The 16,428-nt window shown below is 42.0% G+C and overlaps 1 protein-coding gene across 1 annotated transcript in view; it reads left to right on the top strand.

The window, feature by feature from the left end:
- The window catches only part of sema5a (sema domain, seven thrombospondin repeats (type 1 and type 1-like), transmembrane domain (TM) and short cytoplasmic domain, (semaphorin) 5A), a 221,921-nt gene that overhangs the window by 132,182 nt on the left and 73,311 nt on the right, over window positions 1-16,428 (top strand). The window contains 5 exon segments of the mRNA XM_024000082.3: window positions 6,950-6,958; window positions 6,960-7,128; window positions 7,131-7,154; window positions 10,278-10,485; window positions 12,208-12,325. Coding sequence (XP_023855850.1) covers window positions 6,950-6,958; window positions 6,960-7,128; window positions 7,131-7,154; window positions 10,278-10,485; window positions 12,208-12,325 — 528 coding nt within the window.

Genomic DNA, 16,428 nt, shown 5'->3' with positions numbered 1-16,428 from the left:
TTTCTCATAAGTACACTTCAACTATGACAGACAAAATGAGAAGAAAAAATCAAAAAATCACATTGTAGGATTTTTATGAATTTATTTGCAAATTATGGTGGAAATAAGTATTTGGTCAATAACAAAAGTTTATCTCAATACTTTTATATACCCTTGTTGACAATGACAGAGGTCAAAGTTTTCTGTAAGTCTTCACAAGGTTTCAGCGCCTGTGTCTGTTTCCAATGGACAGTCAGCTCTGGTGGACATCTAGCCGTCATGGACTCAGGCTTTCACCTGGTTATTCTGAGAGATTTTATCACCTCAACAACTCTGTCCAATTAACCAACACACACAAACATAATCGCATACAACAGAAAGTGTGTGTCAAATCAAATCAAATTGTATTTGTCACATACACATGGTTAGCAGATGTTAATGCGAGTGTAGCGAAATGCTTGTGCTCCTAGTTCTGACAATGCAGTAATAACCAACGAGTAATCTAACCTAACAATTCCACAACTACTACCTTATACACACAAGTGCAAAGGGATAAAGAATATGTACATAAAGATATATGAATAAGTGATGGTACAGAACGGCATAGGCAAGATGCAGTAGATGGTATCGAGTACAGTATATACATGTGTGCGTGTGGTTATGTGTATGGGTGGGTATGCATTTGTGTTTGTGTTTGTGTTTGTTTGTGTGCGTGCTTGAGTGTGTGTGTGTGTGTGTGTGTGCGTGCTTGTGTGTAGGGCTGATGAGCAAGCCCCAGAGTCCCTGTACACTCCCTCTCATTAATTCATTCTCTCTCACTCTCTCTCTTTCAATCTCCTCACAAACCTGTTAATAATGACGACCTCGCGTTATAAAACTCACTGATGTGAAATTTACAACATCCCAATCGCACCACTACAGTACTTTCACTGGAGCCGGAAGAAGTTGCCCCTAACCACTGACCCAGGACCAGGTGTTATTACATCTCCCTTATAGTTTAAGGTTAGGAGTGGGTTGAGGGTAATCTGATCCTAGATCTGTTTTCAGGGCAACTTCTACCTATCACGAATGGCATTTCATTCTCTGAAGCCTCTCTGACCCATAGCCACGGAAATKTGTTTTGCTGTGGGGGTGCTGCGATTCTTTTTTGCCTGTTGGGGGGTGCAGAATACATTTTYTGTTGCCCACGCTGAAGATGTCTTTATCKGTCCACTAATACAGGACTAGTGAAGGCTCAGTGCATGACTTTTGTGAAAAATTAACTAAATGTATTTGAATGTTTACCAGCATTTGTAACTTGACTCTGTACAAAACAGTTAATCTGAWAATACTGTTGGAATATAAAAATAGTTGCTTGATATATGTTTTCCAGTTTCTTGAAATACTTTGCAAACTTATKTCTATGTGAAAACTGAAATGGTCTATTCATTCCTTTTCAGTAGACACTCTTATCCAAAACAACTTACAGTAGGGAGTACATACATTTGCATGCTTTTTCAAACCCACAACCCTAGCATTGCAAGCGCCATGCTCAACCAAGTCATCCACATCATCACAAACCATTTGATGTCTCAATGTACTCAATTACTCTACTGTACATTGTTTTTCTTCATGGTGATGGAAAGTCTAGTTACAAACCTAGATGACCAGCTTGTGTACAATACAGTAATGTACATTATGTGGTTTGTAAGGATGGTAAATTAATACTGCACAAAAAGTGGTTGTTTTCTATGTTATTTGATCAAGAAAAATATTTTATTTGAAGTGGATGTTTTGTTTCTTTGCCTATACCTTTGCACTTTTTGATGTAAATGTCTGAGGCCTGGGTTTTGTTCTTCATGGATTCCATTAAAATGACAATCAAAKAGAAAGGGACAGGGCAACRACTCTTACAACTCCAACTATTGAGTCATGTTCTTAATTATACAACTACCTTTTTTGCCAAAGTGGAGATGCTGAAAACATGCTTTTGCCCACGCTACAGACGTCGATATCGCTCGAATAATACTTCAATGAACGAAAATATGAATGCAAAATGCAACAATTTCCAAGATTTTACTGAGTTACAGTTCATATCAGTCGATTTAAATAAATAAATTAGGCCCTAATCAATGGATTTCACATGACTGGGAATACAGATATGCATCTGTTGCTCATAGATACCTTTAAAAAAAAGGTAGGGGAGTGGATCAGAAAACCAGTCAGTATCTGGTGTGACCACCATTTGCCTCATGCAGCGTGACACATCTCCTTTGTATAAAGTTGAACAGGCTGTTGATTGTGGCCTGTGGAATGTTGTCCCACTCCTCTTCAATGGCTGTGCGAAGTTGCTGGATATAAATGGGAACTGGAACACGCTGTCGTACATGTCGATCCAGAGCATCGCAAACATGCTAAATGGGTGACATGTCTGGTGAGTACGGTATGCAGGCCATGGAAGAACTGGGACATTTTCAGCTTCCAGGAATTGTGTACAGATCCTTGCAAAATGGGTCCGTGCATTATCATGGAGAAACATGAGGTGATGGTGGCGGATTAATGGCACGGCAATGGGCCCAAGTATCTCTGTGCATTCAAATTGCCAATCATAAAACACAATTGTGTTTGTTGTCGATAGCTTATGCCTGCCCATACTATAACCCCACCGCCACCATGGGGCACTCTGTTCACAACGTTGACATAAGCAAACCGCTCACCCACATGACGCCGTACACACTGTCTGCCATCGGCCCAGTACAGTTGAAATCAAGATGCATCCATGAAGAGCACACTTCTCCAGCGTGTCAGTGGTCATCGAAGGTGAGCATTTTCCCACTGAAGTCAGTTACAACGCCGAACTACAGTCAGTTCAAGACCCTGGTGATGATGACGAGCACGCAGATGAGCTTGCCTGAGACGGTTTCTGACAGTTTGTGCAGAAATGCTTCAGTTGTGCAAACCCACAGATTCATCAGCTGTACGGGTGGCTCGTCTCAGWMGATCCGGCTGGTGAAGAAACTGTATGTGGATGTCCTGGGCTGGCGTGGTTACACGTGGTCTGTGGTTGTGAGGCCAGTTGGACATACTGCCRAATTCTTTAAAACGACATTGGAAGCGGCTTATGGTAGAGAAATTAACATTAAATTATCTGGCAACAGCTCTGGTGGACATTCCTGCAGTCAGCATGCCAATTGTACACTCYCTCAAAAGTTGAGACATCTGTGGCATTGTGTTGTGTGACAAAACTGCACATTTTAGAGTGGCCTTTTATTGTTCACCGTACAAGGTACAAGGTAATGATCATGCTGTTTAATCAGCTTCTTGATATGCCACACTTTTCAGGTGGATGGATTAATTTGACCAAGGAGAAATGCTCACTAACAGTGATGTAAACAAATTTGTGCAGAAAATTTGATAGAAATAAGCTTTTTGTGCATATGGAACATTTCAGTGATATTTTTTTTCAGCTCAGAAAACATAGGAGCAACACTTTACATGTTGCATTTATATTATTGTTCCGTGTATTAAAGGTCCAGTGCACTACTCTTGTGAAAACAATATATATTTWTAAATGTTGTTTAATTTTTTWAATARAACCCTCAGCACCCCTRCTTCCCGCGGCTATGCTCTGACCCCATAGGGCTGTGGAACAGAGGGAGGATTTGGAAACCTTAGCTTTAAAGCTCTGTGCTTTTTAGTCAGGACACAGAGAGAATGGTGTATGGCTGGAAGGGCTAGCAGCTCTCAGGGCTAGCAGTTCTCAGGGCCTAGCAAGTTCTCAGAGGCTAGCAGTTCTCAGGCTAGCAGCTCTCAGGGCTAGCAGTTCTCAGGGCTAGCAGTCTCAGGGCTAGCATGTTCTCAGGGCTAGCAGTTTCAGGGCTAGCAGCTCTCAGGGCCTAGCAGCTCTCAGGGCTAGCAGCTCTCAGGGCTAGCAGCTCTCAGGGCTAGCAGCTCTCAGGGCTAGCAGTTCTCAGGGCTAGCAGCTCTCAGGGCTAGCAGTTCTCAGGGCTAGCAGTTCTCAGGGCTAGCAGTTCTCAGGGCAAGCAGTTCTCAGGGCAAGCAGTTCTCAGGGCTAGCAGCTCTCAGGGCTAGCAGCTCTCAGGGCTAGCAGCTCTCAGGGCTAGCAGTTCTCAGGGCTAGCAGGCTTAGCAGATGGCCTACAGGCTAATCTACCCACAACAGTCTGAATGTGATTTCATTTCTCAAGGGGTTGGGGGAGCCAGTGGAGGGCGCACACACACACACACACACACACACGCCGGTCTACAGACACGGCCGGCTGCACACACATGTTCCATATCACTCATGTAACCAAAAGCCTAAGGTGAACTTGGTCAGCGAGTTTTACTCTTGATAGACACACATATTTGCACATGAAGAAACACACACACACACAGATTCCAGTCACTTGAGGCTAGGAGAAATTGCCTGGATGGAAACCAATTTCCTCTGGCTTGTAGTATCTGACCAAAGCCTTGCCCTGCCCACTGTGGCTGTGTAGGTCTGCACAGGACCCTGTTAGAGAGGATAAAGTGTATGTGTGTGTGTAAACCAGCCTTTTCCAAGCTCAGGGGGAATTGCTCTGAAATGCACCATTTGACACACGCACGCACGCACACACATGCATACACACACACACGCACACGCACACGCACACGCACACGCACACGCACACGCACACATTTCACTGTTGGAGTACAGCACACTTTATCTAGGTTGGGGTGACATCTTCATCAAGTATTTGTCAATGTTGGAGGATTCGATTTACGAGCTTTGGATTTATGGCAGCCCTGCATTGATGTAAAATGGCCTGCCCATATATCTAGCACCCTACACACAMACAAACACACACACAGAGCGAGAGAGAGACAAACACACACACATACACAAATACACACACACACCAACATGGATCTTTCCCCAACTTCCTGTGAAATCATTACTCACACACACCCTGGCCATTGATTGAATGGTTAATGACCTATCTGTCTAGAGAAATATCTCCCTTTTCTCTTAAACTGTATGAATTGATCCAGCAGTCATAGATAATGGTGAATCATGTTGCTGTGTATTAACAGTTCATATACCATCAGACTGGGGTGGGTGTGTCTGAGTGCAGATAGTCATCTCTCACTTTTAAATGCAAAATGAATTCATCGTTTAACTCACTGTCAGAGAGAGATTGATGTGTTTTGCACAAAACTCTTATTGATGATTTCCCAATGGTTGTTATAATACATTGTACATGCATATCTCACTATACTATAAGCCATACATACAGTTAGTACCAGACCTGGGTAGAAAATAGTTATGTTTTGTAGTTCATTTGAAAATACTACCTTTTCAAAAACTCAAGGTCGTCAAATATAGGTTATGACATTTCAACTAAAAGGCAAATATTTTCTTTCATATTCAAGTACAGGTCTCAGAAAAACAACATAATATTGAAAGTATTGGAATATCTCTCAGAAAACCCAAATACTTTTAGGTTTTTAATATATGGAAAGTTATTTGAAAAAAAAATATATATATTTTTTAGATGGCTGCCAAAAGCTACGAAGTTAGTTGAAATTAGTCTAAATATATGATCATGAGCAATGTGGTTTAGGGGGCTCTTTAGATATTCAATCTTAATATGAGTTTATAGTCTAGAATGAAATATATGAGGGACATGGAAATCACCTCAACATTAGAGTAGACCACTTTTTGCAGCTTCAAAAATGACATAAAAATATTTTTCACAATGAGTGAGACATAAGGTAATACAGTACACTTGCATCAAGTTCTTGTGTAGTAACTTTTGTGATTATTACAATAGCAACATTGTTGTTACATAGGACTTGCATAATAATGGAGTTATTACATAGTAGAGATAGGAATAGAACACTATTCCTCTTGTGTGCAGTAGTTACAAAAAACTCTCAGCTCATTTCTATGCAATTAAATGCAAAATGCAAAAGTATTATGTAACAACATGCTAATAAATTGTTGCCCAAACGTAATTACAGTTGTATTACACAGCACAAGAACAGTGTAATGTTAAGCGTTACTGAGAGTGCTGACAGTAACAAATGGTGGCTATTGAGTGTCAAAAGGAAACTAAATATCCAAAACTGCCTTCATGAATCAACTACAGCCAAGGTAGGTGGAAAATCTGTTAGTTTTAGTCTGAGTAAACTATCCCTTTAAAGATGGTATAGTGTGTGTTTGTAACAAGAACATTCACCCTCAGATGGACAAAGAGGTTCAAAGTTGTTTTTGCTAAGCATCCAACTTGCTGTTCCAATGTTTGCGAAAGGATTTGAATTACTCTGCAGTATTTTCAGGTATCATACAATTAATGCAGCTTTCAAACTTTTCATTGGCATGTTGGAAGAGTCAGTAGTCGAGTATCACAACTTATTTATACTTTTCTGTACAAAAATATCATTGATTAATTGGTTTGATTGTGATTGTACACCTGGGGCAATGGATATTCAGGAGAATAAACATTTATAAAATGTTCAGAAATAAATGTATTGTGTAGATCCAATAAGACTCTCAGATAGATTGGAATAGTACAGGAGATTGTGTGTGCTCTATTCATTCTATTTCTATCTTCAACGTGCAGTTCTAGATACAGCCCTGCCATTAGTTGAAGGCAGCCAATCCAATAGTTTCAGAAAAGTAGTCACTTCCTCAGATCTGTTAAGCTGTCATCAAGGCAAAGGATGGCTACTTTGTAGAATCTCAAATATAAATATATTTGGATTTGTTTAACACTTTTTTGGTTACTACATGATTCCATAGTATTATGTTATTTCATAGTTTGATGTTCTTCACTATTATTCTACAATGTAGAACATAGTTAAAAAAAAACAAAAAAAAACAACCTGGAATGAGTAGGTGTGTCCAAACATTTTGACTGGTACTGTATATATTGCATTAAAATACAAAAACACAGTCATGGGAAGCACAAAATATGATCTCTGTCCCTCTCTTTCTCCTCGAGTGTGGTACACATAGACTACGGCTCCTACGTGAATCTGACAGAGAGGAACCTGCAGGATGCCCAGAAGTTCCTGCTGATGAATGAGGTGGTTCAGCCGGTCCAGCCTGTCCCTTACTTTATGGAGGATAATATCCGCTTCTCCCACGTAGCTGTGGACGTGGTGCAGGGCAAAGACATGCTGTTCACATCATCTACCTGGCCACAGGTAAAATTGAGTGTGTGTGTGTGTGTGTGTGTGTGTGTGTGTGTGTGTGTGTGTGTGTGTGTGTGTGTGTTGTGTGTGTGTGTGTGTGTGTGTGTGTGTGTGTGTGTGTGTGTGTGCGTGTGTGTGTGTGTGCGTGTGCGGCGTACGTGTGCGTGTGCGCGTGTGTGACTATCTGATTCCTAGCCCTTTGACTCTGCACATGGTGGAGTGGTTCAGGAAGGTGAATGATGGCATTAGATGTGTAGCTCTGAGGAGACATCAAAGCTTCTCATTCAGCTGACATTAATGGGATCGCAATGAACTGCCATGTGTCCTCCATATGCAGCAGCATACACACCACACAGAGGCAACAACCTTGCCCATCCAGCAGACTCACCCCCCCCCCCCCCCCCAGACACACACACACCATCCTTTTCCACACACTCAATCCCTCACTGAGAAATGTTATAACACCATGAAATTGCAACCAGTCGCCTGTCAAGGGGAAGCATGGCGGTAATGTGAAAAACACAGGTACAGTATGTAACACAGCAACCAGACAGAGGACAGGAATTATGTAACACAGCAACCAGACAGAGGACAGGAATGATGTAACACAGCAACCAGACAGTGGACGGGAAGTATGTAACACAGCAACCAGACAGTGGACGGGAAGTATGTAACACAGCAACCAGACTGGAAGGCTTAACCTCCTCTTACGCTGCTGGATTATACAGCCATGCTCTGTCTCATTCTGTGCCCCTGTTATTTCTGGATCCCTTCTCCACCTGTTCTGCATCACTAGCCTTGGGGCATTTCTGTCTGTCTGACGGTCCTGCTAACAAAACATTGCTCCCATTGTGTTTGTGTGTGTTTGTATGTGCATGAGTGAGTGTGTGTATCTCCACTCTCATTGTGTGTGGATGTGTGCTTATACGTGCGTGAGTGTGTCTGTGTGATCAATGCGGCAATGAGATCGGTGGGTTCACACAGAGCAGACAAGTTTCTGGATGCTAACCAGACCCTAATGAAAACATCTGAACCAGTGCCAGGGCCATTAGCAACGGCTAGCATACATAGCTAATCACTGGCTATTAGCGCTCTAGTGCACTGCTCTGATTGGGACCATTCTCTGGTACCTGATTTGTTTTACTAGAGGGCCGAACAACTAGGTAGTGTCGTACAATGTTTTTCCAACTTTTGGCTTTGTAAACCACACAAATCCTCTTTAATTCCTGTTTKTATAAAATAGACAAAACAAACTGTTTTTAGGCAGGATCTAGCCATGAACGCTAACACTATTGTAGCATGTTGAACCAAACTATTTCCAACATTTCTTTGCTTGTAGCTTTTAGTCAAGTGTAGTCATCAATTTCTGAGTATCTCGGATATCAGTTTCCCTACAGATCTATAAAACATCCATTGCTGCCGCAGTGAAAAACTCTACTTCGGGGCAGGACTGTACTTTTGTATTTTACCACCTTGAAGCTTTGTGTTAGGGAATAGGAATTCAACTTTCTTAGATCTAATTACATTCCCCTCCCYGCAGGGAATACATGTATAATTGACRATGTTTGCTTGAGTTGCYTCCAAATTCTGTATCTTATGCAATCACATGGGATGTTCCCATTCWTGCCAAGAATAAATGGAATTGAATGGAGGCAATCTGCATGAAACATTACAGTACTRGACCACAGAGGTCATCTTATAAATGCTGACCTAATCTGTAAATCAAGACTTCCTATGATGGCAGTTTAGCATGTCTAAAAACACTTTAAATTAGTGAATTTGGCTATTTCAGTCACATCTGTTGTTGACAGGTGTATGAAATYGAGTACACAGCCATGCAATCTCCATAGACAAAAATTGACAGTAGAATGGCCTGATCAGCTCAGTAACTTTCAACATGGCACCGTCATAGGATGCYACCTTTCCAACAAGTCAGTTAGACTCATTTCAGCCCTGCTAGAGCTGCCCCAGTCAACTGTAAGTGCTGATATTGTGAAGGGGAAACTTCTATGAGCAACAACGGTTCAGCCGCGAAGTGATAAGCCACACAAGCTCACAGAATGGGACCCCTGAGTGCTGAAGCGCGTAGCCTGTAAAAATCTTTTGTCCTCGGTTGCAACACTCACTACCGAGTTCCAAACTTCCTGTGGAAGCAATGTCAGCACAAGAACTGTTCATCGGGAGCTTCATGAAATGGGTTTCCATGGCCGAGCAGCCGCACACAAGAGTAATATCACCATACGCAATGCCAAGTATCGGCTGGAGTGGTGTAAAGCTCGCCGCCATTGGTCTCTGGAGAAGTGGAAATTAGTTCTCTGGAGTGATGAATCACGCTTTACCGTCTGTCAGTCCGATGGACGAATCTGAGTTTGGCGGATGCCAGGAGAAYGCTACCTGTCCGAATGCACAGTACCAACTGTCTGGTAGGGGAGGAATTATGGTCTGGGGCTGTTTTTCATGGTTAGAGCTARRCCCCTTAGTTCCAGTGAAGGGAAATCACTACAGCACACACATTCTGGATGATTATGTGCTTCCAACTTTGTGGCAACAGTTTGGGGAAGACTCTTTCCTATTTCAGCATGACAATGYCCCCATGCACAAAGCGAGGTCCATACAGAAATGGTKTGTCGAGATCAGTGTGGAAGAGCTTGACTGGCCTGCAAAAAGCCCTGACCTCAACYCCACCAAACACCTTTTGGATAAATTGGAATGCCGACTGCGAGCCAGGCCTAAATGCCCAACATCAGTGCCCGACCTCACTAATGCTCTTGTGGCTGAATGGAAGCAAGTCSMTGCAGCAATGTTCCAACAYGGAGTGGAATGCCTTCCCAGAAGAGTGGAGGCTGTTATAGCAGTTAAAGAAGGACCAACTCCATATTAATGCCCATGATTTTGGAATGAGATGTTTGACGAGCAGGTTTCCACATACTTTTGGTCATGTAGTGTACTTTTCCAGAGGGAGTAAGCTATTGTAGTTGATTGGGCATGTTGCAACTTTGCCAAATATAGAGTCAATGGTGACTTCCTCTCCCTCATCCACTCCCTTTGAAAAAGAAGAATACTGTTTAATACATATGAGACAGAAATGTTCCCTCTTTTTTTATCTACCTCCTTCTCCTACTCTCTCCTCTCCAGATTATGGAACCATCCGTAAGGTCCTGTCTCCTCTGAACCAGTCCATGGGCAGCTGTCTATTGGATGAGATTGAGTTGTTCCCGCCCAGGAGGAGACAACCAATCAGAAGCCTCCTGATCCTTCACAGCAGCAGTGAGCTGTACGTCGGGGTCAGGGACCAGGTCATCAAGATACCACTGATGAGATGCAACTTCCACAAGACCAGAGAGTGAGTAGTACACACAGAGGTGTACGCATGCACACACGCGCACACACACACACACACACACACACACACACACACACACACACACACACACACACACACACACACACACACACACACACACACACACACACACACACACACACACACAACCTCCTAGGTATCAAAGCTGTGCAATCCAGGTGAACAAGAATATGTTAGCCAACTGAGCTAAAGTCTAGACATTATTTTATGGAGCTAAAACAAGTCTTCAGGTTACAGATAATCTTGGTAACCCAGAAGTAAAATTATTTTACCAAGGTTTGTAATTTCCTGTTTTACTTCTGGGGTGTATGCCGTTAACAATTGTGATTACCTTTGTGCAAAGGAAGGAGGCGAGGTGTCCTCCCGTGGAAATGGAAACTCTCAGCCAAACCCTTCCACTMATTTCACCTGTGTTAATCATGGTCAAAAAGCGCATTATTGTKTTGAKGAATTTTTACAATATAGCCAATTTTGACTGTGTTGCTGTGGAATCTAGTGGAAACCGTTCATCACGGGCTTCAATAACACCGCACCAGCTTAAGCACCACCTTTGCCCAATCCTGATTCGTCCAAATAATCAATCACAAAAACCCAAAACCAGAAACTACTGCTGCTCGTAATCACATAATTATACGTGTGCCTTGACAGATTCTCAACGTTTCATCTGTCCATGAGAATCTGTCCACCAGAGATTAGGTTTCAGACAAAGACCCACCCACAGACCCACACACATACACTACTTCTCCACAACTGCATGTAGTTTCATAGTTGTTACAAGCTAATTACTTGTTAATTAATCCAATTATAGTGGGCCTGGCATGATGCCAATGTAATATAGTGTTGCTCGGCCTTCTTGTCCCCTCAGCTGCTGTGGCTATTGTAGTGGGAGTATGTTAATGAGACATATTGAGTTTCTGACAGAGGTACCAGATCGTTCAGAGCAGAGGCCTGGATATGAACACRGTGCCAAGGATAACAGTAGACACATGATTCACAAAGACTTACTGTGTATTAAATGGCACCMTATTCCCTATTTAGTGCACTACTTTTGATAGGGCTCTGGTCAAAAATAGTGCACTATATGAACAGGGTGCCATTTCGGACGCAATGCATGATTTACAAAGACAGACTCCAATGAAGAGATTTGGAGAAACCACAGCAAATAGGTGAAAACCAATCTGCAATTTTCATCTCACAAAGACATAAGTTATTCTCTGGTTTAGATTTAGAGATGGAGGGTAACACCTGGGTCAGTAACACCTGAGTAGATTATAAACTGTTATTTTTTCTCTTCTGACAGACGTGCGAGTGWGTGTCAGTACACAATCTATCACTATTATATTCGACAGACTATTACTATAGCTAATACCATCTGTCTGTGTCTCAGAGATGAGTGTAGGTTGTGACACGGCTCTCTTATTTGCATGACAGAAGAGGAGACATCAGGTACTTTATTGTGCTGGAAACCTCTACGCCTCCTAAACAGAGACCTGGAAAAGCCAGAAGGGGGTTGAGCTGGTATTAGACTGGTCCCATGACAAATCTGTACTGTGATAATAGTTTGTGATAGTCTTGCTTATTCCTAAAAAGTTTACAGATCAGAACATGACTGAGGAATAACCTTTTCACACCCTCTCACCTTTTCTCTCACTAATTAATATATGAATCAATGAATCAGTCAATATGTCTCCTCTCTGTCAGGGCGTGTGTGGGGGCGAGGGACCCGTATTGTGGCTGGGACCTGGTGTTGAGGAAGTGCACCACACTGGAGGAGAGCGTCAGCATGAGCCAATGGGAACAGAGCATCACTAAGTGCCCTGTGAGTACCCAGAATGCACTGTACCATACACGCACGCACACACACACACACACACAAAGAGAAATGCATTCTCTCCCCAGCAAAGCCTCAATCAATCTCCCCTGTCTTCGCGATCATTAGCTAATTCGCAAAAGTTCGCCCCATTCATTCTGTCCACTCCCAATTCCGGGGGATTGATTTCACGGCGACCCCGCTTAATGAAACGGTAATTGACGTGTATCTGACAGACATCTATTCTTGGGCGGTGACCATTGGCAGTGTTGAGTGCTGGTCTAGTCTTGCATGTGGTTTCATGTTCAACAGGTTATTTGGCACTACTAGACAGCCCACTGCATTTGTTGGCGAACACACACACACACACACACACACACACACCAAAGCATTACTTATCCAGAATCTTTCAAGTTCACCGACAGACCTAAGGAGCACTCTCTACTGATCAGAGAGCACTGGCTGTCTCCTTCTGATTACATAATAGTCAACTAAAAGACAGTGTAAACACAKACACTATTACAGGTGTCGTCRCCTGTGCTCTGGCTATTCTTAGYGCCTTTTATTTGCTCAGACACAACTGCCAAAGACAAGAAGGGAGCGTGTATTTGCTTATGTAACCTTTATATAGCCAGTTAAATCATTGAAAATGAGAAACAATTCTGTTCCAATAACGACCTGCTAGCCAGCGGAACAATGGAGTCCTGTGTTGCCCAGACAAACTGTGATCCATTTGGTTATTATTGTAGGACTTCCATGGCTATTAAAGCAGACTGACAACTAGCAGTCCAAATGCACGTAACTGTTGGACAGGACTGGAATATTGGGGACAAAATGACTGCAAAGTCAATGACGCTTTTGTGAAGCTGCGTAGATTTATTTCCCATACATTACTCTAATCGGCTTTTGTGATTAACATGGTTTCTTTAACATGGAACTGAACTTTCCGAGAACTTAGAGGAGGGATGAAGTCATATTTTACATGTTTTTGTGGTTAAGATTTGGATAGGATCTTGTTCCAAGGTGTAATGTGTACCACAGTGAGTTGGTAGAAAGGAGACAGCTTTACCAACCTATTCACAAAACCATCTGGTGTTTGGGACTGGACTCCCTGTGGAAATAAACAATATAGAAAAGAGGTGTGTTTTTGGTGAAGTAAAATAAATCTTAGTCACCATGTTCACCGAATGTGTCTTTTAGGCATTAAAAGTACAAATGGAACTGAAATAGAATGGAAGCATTCTATTCGCCTTGTGCTTTTAACTAACGGAAACTGAAATGGAATGGAACCATTCTGTTCCTTCCCCCTCTGCAGCACATTTCAAACCCAAGAATAAAACAATGCACTTCGTCTTATAAGAGAGAAACAATAGAAATGTCTGCTGATACAATTACACTGAGGCCGTGRAATTATAAATTATTATTGATGTGATGTTCCCTAGTGTAAATGAAATACAAACACTTTTTTTCACAAACAATTGTTTTATCTAGCTCCCCTTGCCACGGCAGCTAAATATCACTATTTTGTCCATCCTTCTATTCTAACCTTTAATTTCATTAGCAGATTACACACTTCTTTATCAGTCTTACAATAAAAGAGGATGTTAATATCTTCTAATAGAGATTCAATATAGCTCTCTCTCTCTCCCTTTCTTCATTCAATTTCAATTTAAGGGATTTATTGGCATGGGAAACATTAGTTTACGTTGCCAAAGCAAGTGAAATAGATAATAAACAAAGTAAAATAAACAATAAAAAATGAACAGTGAACTTTACACTCACAAAAGTTCCAAAAGAATAAAGACATTTCAAATGTCATATTATGACTGTGTACAGTGTTATAATGATGTGCAAATAGTTAAAGTACAAAAGGGAAAATAAATAAACATAAATATAGGTTGTATTTAGAATGGTGTTTGTTCTTCACTGGTTGCCCGTTTCTTGTGCAAGGCTATGCTCACTGAGTTTGTACACCTTTCAAAGATTTCCTTCATTTTGGGTCAGTCACGGTGGTCAGGTATTCTGCCACTGTGTACTCTCTGTTTAGGGCCAAATAGCATTCTAGTTTGCTYTGTTTTTTTYCCCGTAAATTCTTTCCAATGTGTCAAGTAATTATCTTTTTTATTTTCAAATGATTTGGTTGGGTCTAATTGTGTTGCTGTCCTGGGGTTCTGTGGGGTGTGTTTCTGAACAGAGCCCCAGGACCAGCTTGTATAAGGGGCTCTTCTCCAGGTTAATTTCTCTGTAGGTGATGGCTTTGTTATAGAAGGTTTGGGAATCGCTTCCTTTTAGGTGGTTGAAGAATTTAACGTCTCTTTCTGGAGACGTTTAATTTTGATAATTACCGGGTATCGGCCTAATTCTGCTCTGCATGCATTAGTTGGAGTATTACGTTGTACACAGAGGATATTTTTGYAGAATTCTGCATACTTTCTCTCAATTTGGTGTTTGTCCCATTTTGTGAATTATTGGTTGGTGAGTGGACCCCAGACCTCACAACCATAAAGGACAATGGATTCTATAACTGATTCAAGTATTTTTAGCCAGCTCCAAATTGGTATGTAGAATTTTATGTTGCTTTTTATGGCATAGAAGGCCCTTCTTGCATTGTCTCTCAAATCGTTCACAGCTTTGTGGAAGTTACCTATGATGTTTAGGTTGAGGTATGTATCGTTTTTTTGTGTGCTCTAGGGCAACAGTGTCTAGATGGAATTTTTATTCGTGGTCCTGGCAATTGGCCTTTTTTGGAACACCATTATTTTTGCTTACATAATCCTGTCCAGAAGATCTAGGTGCTGCTGTAGCCCTCCTTTGTTGGGGACAGAAGCACTAGATCATCAGCAAACAGTAGACATTTTCTTATTCTTTCCTTGGTCTTTTCTTTACATTTTTATTTCTATGGTGGAGGGTTAACGCACTGTTAGTTTAGCCGTAGCCATTGTTTGTTTTTTTTAAGTTAGGGAGGAAGAGGACAGAGCTTTAGTTTCCTGGTTTTGAACGGTGTGGTGTGCGCGATGGCTTCGCAGCCTAGCTCAGAAGAAACACTGTTGTTACAGCATGGATCCAGGTGTGTTCCTGAGGTTGGAGTTCAGATGGAGGTTCTGCTCACGCTCGGCGAAAAGGTAGGAGCTGAATCTATTCCGCATCCAGAATGAACAAAGAGGTGGTTGTGTTCATGAAAAGAGTACRTTTGTTGGGTTTGCTGATTGCTAGTGGAATATTTGTAAGAGATGTGTTGGTGCCGATTTCTCCTCTTTCGCCTCCTTCAACTAGGGTGGTAGTTGCGAATCTGCCTCAGTTTATTACGGATGATCAGATACGTAAAGAGTTGAGTCGGTTTGGTAAGTTTGCTAGAMTTTTTTGTGTACTGTCGGCAGGTTTTCAGAAGATGCCGTTAAGCATGTTGTTTCGTTCCAGAGGCAAGTGTTCATGTTTCTGAMTAACAATGAGCAACATTTAAATGTGCATTTTAAAGTGAGGCATGGGGAGGGGCTCTATGCGGGGTTGGCCAGCACAGATAGTCTACGGTGCTTTGAGTGTGGGGATTTGGGACATAAGAGCGTTAAGTGCCCGCATAAAGGCCATAGACAAGGTGAGGGTACACCCACCAGTGGGGGAAATCGAGGTCAACGTGCAGGTGCCATGAGACGCAGGCAACAGAGGCTGGGCCTAGTCATGCTATAGATCAGGGGTGGGCAATTTCAGTCCTCGAGGGCTTGATTGGTGTCACAGTTTTGCCCCAGCCCCAGCTAACACACCTGACTCCAATAATGACCTAATCATGGTCTTCAGTTTAGAATGCAATTTAATTAACYTTTTATGGCTGCCATCCTGCTACCGGGATGATATGACTACAGCGAGTGAAAGTGCAGGGTGCCAAATTCAAAAAGCAGAAATCAGAAATCTCATAATTAAAATTCCTCAAACATAGATTTGTCTTATATCAKTTTAAAGGTAATCTTGTTGTTAATCCCACCAAAGTGTCCGATTTCAAATATGTTTTTCAGCGAAAGCACTACAAACGATTATGTTAGGTCACCACAAAACCACAATAAGCACAGCCATTTTTCCAGCGAAATATAGCTTTCACAAAAACCAGAAATAGAGAAAAT

Source organism: Salvelinus sp. IW2-2015, linkage group LG14 (genome assembly GCF_002910315.2).
Source record: "Salvelinus sp. IW2-2015 linkage group LG14, ASM291031v2, whole genome shotgun sequence".
Lineage (NCBI taxonomy): Eukaryota > Metazoa > Chordata > Actinopteri > Salmoniformes > Salmonidae > Salvelinus > Salvelinus sp. IW2-2015.
Note: the sequence above shows the minus strand (reverse complement) of the source record. Positions and strands in the feature narration are given on the sequence as shown.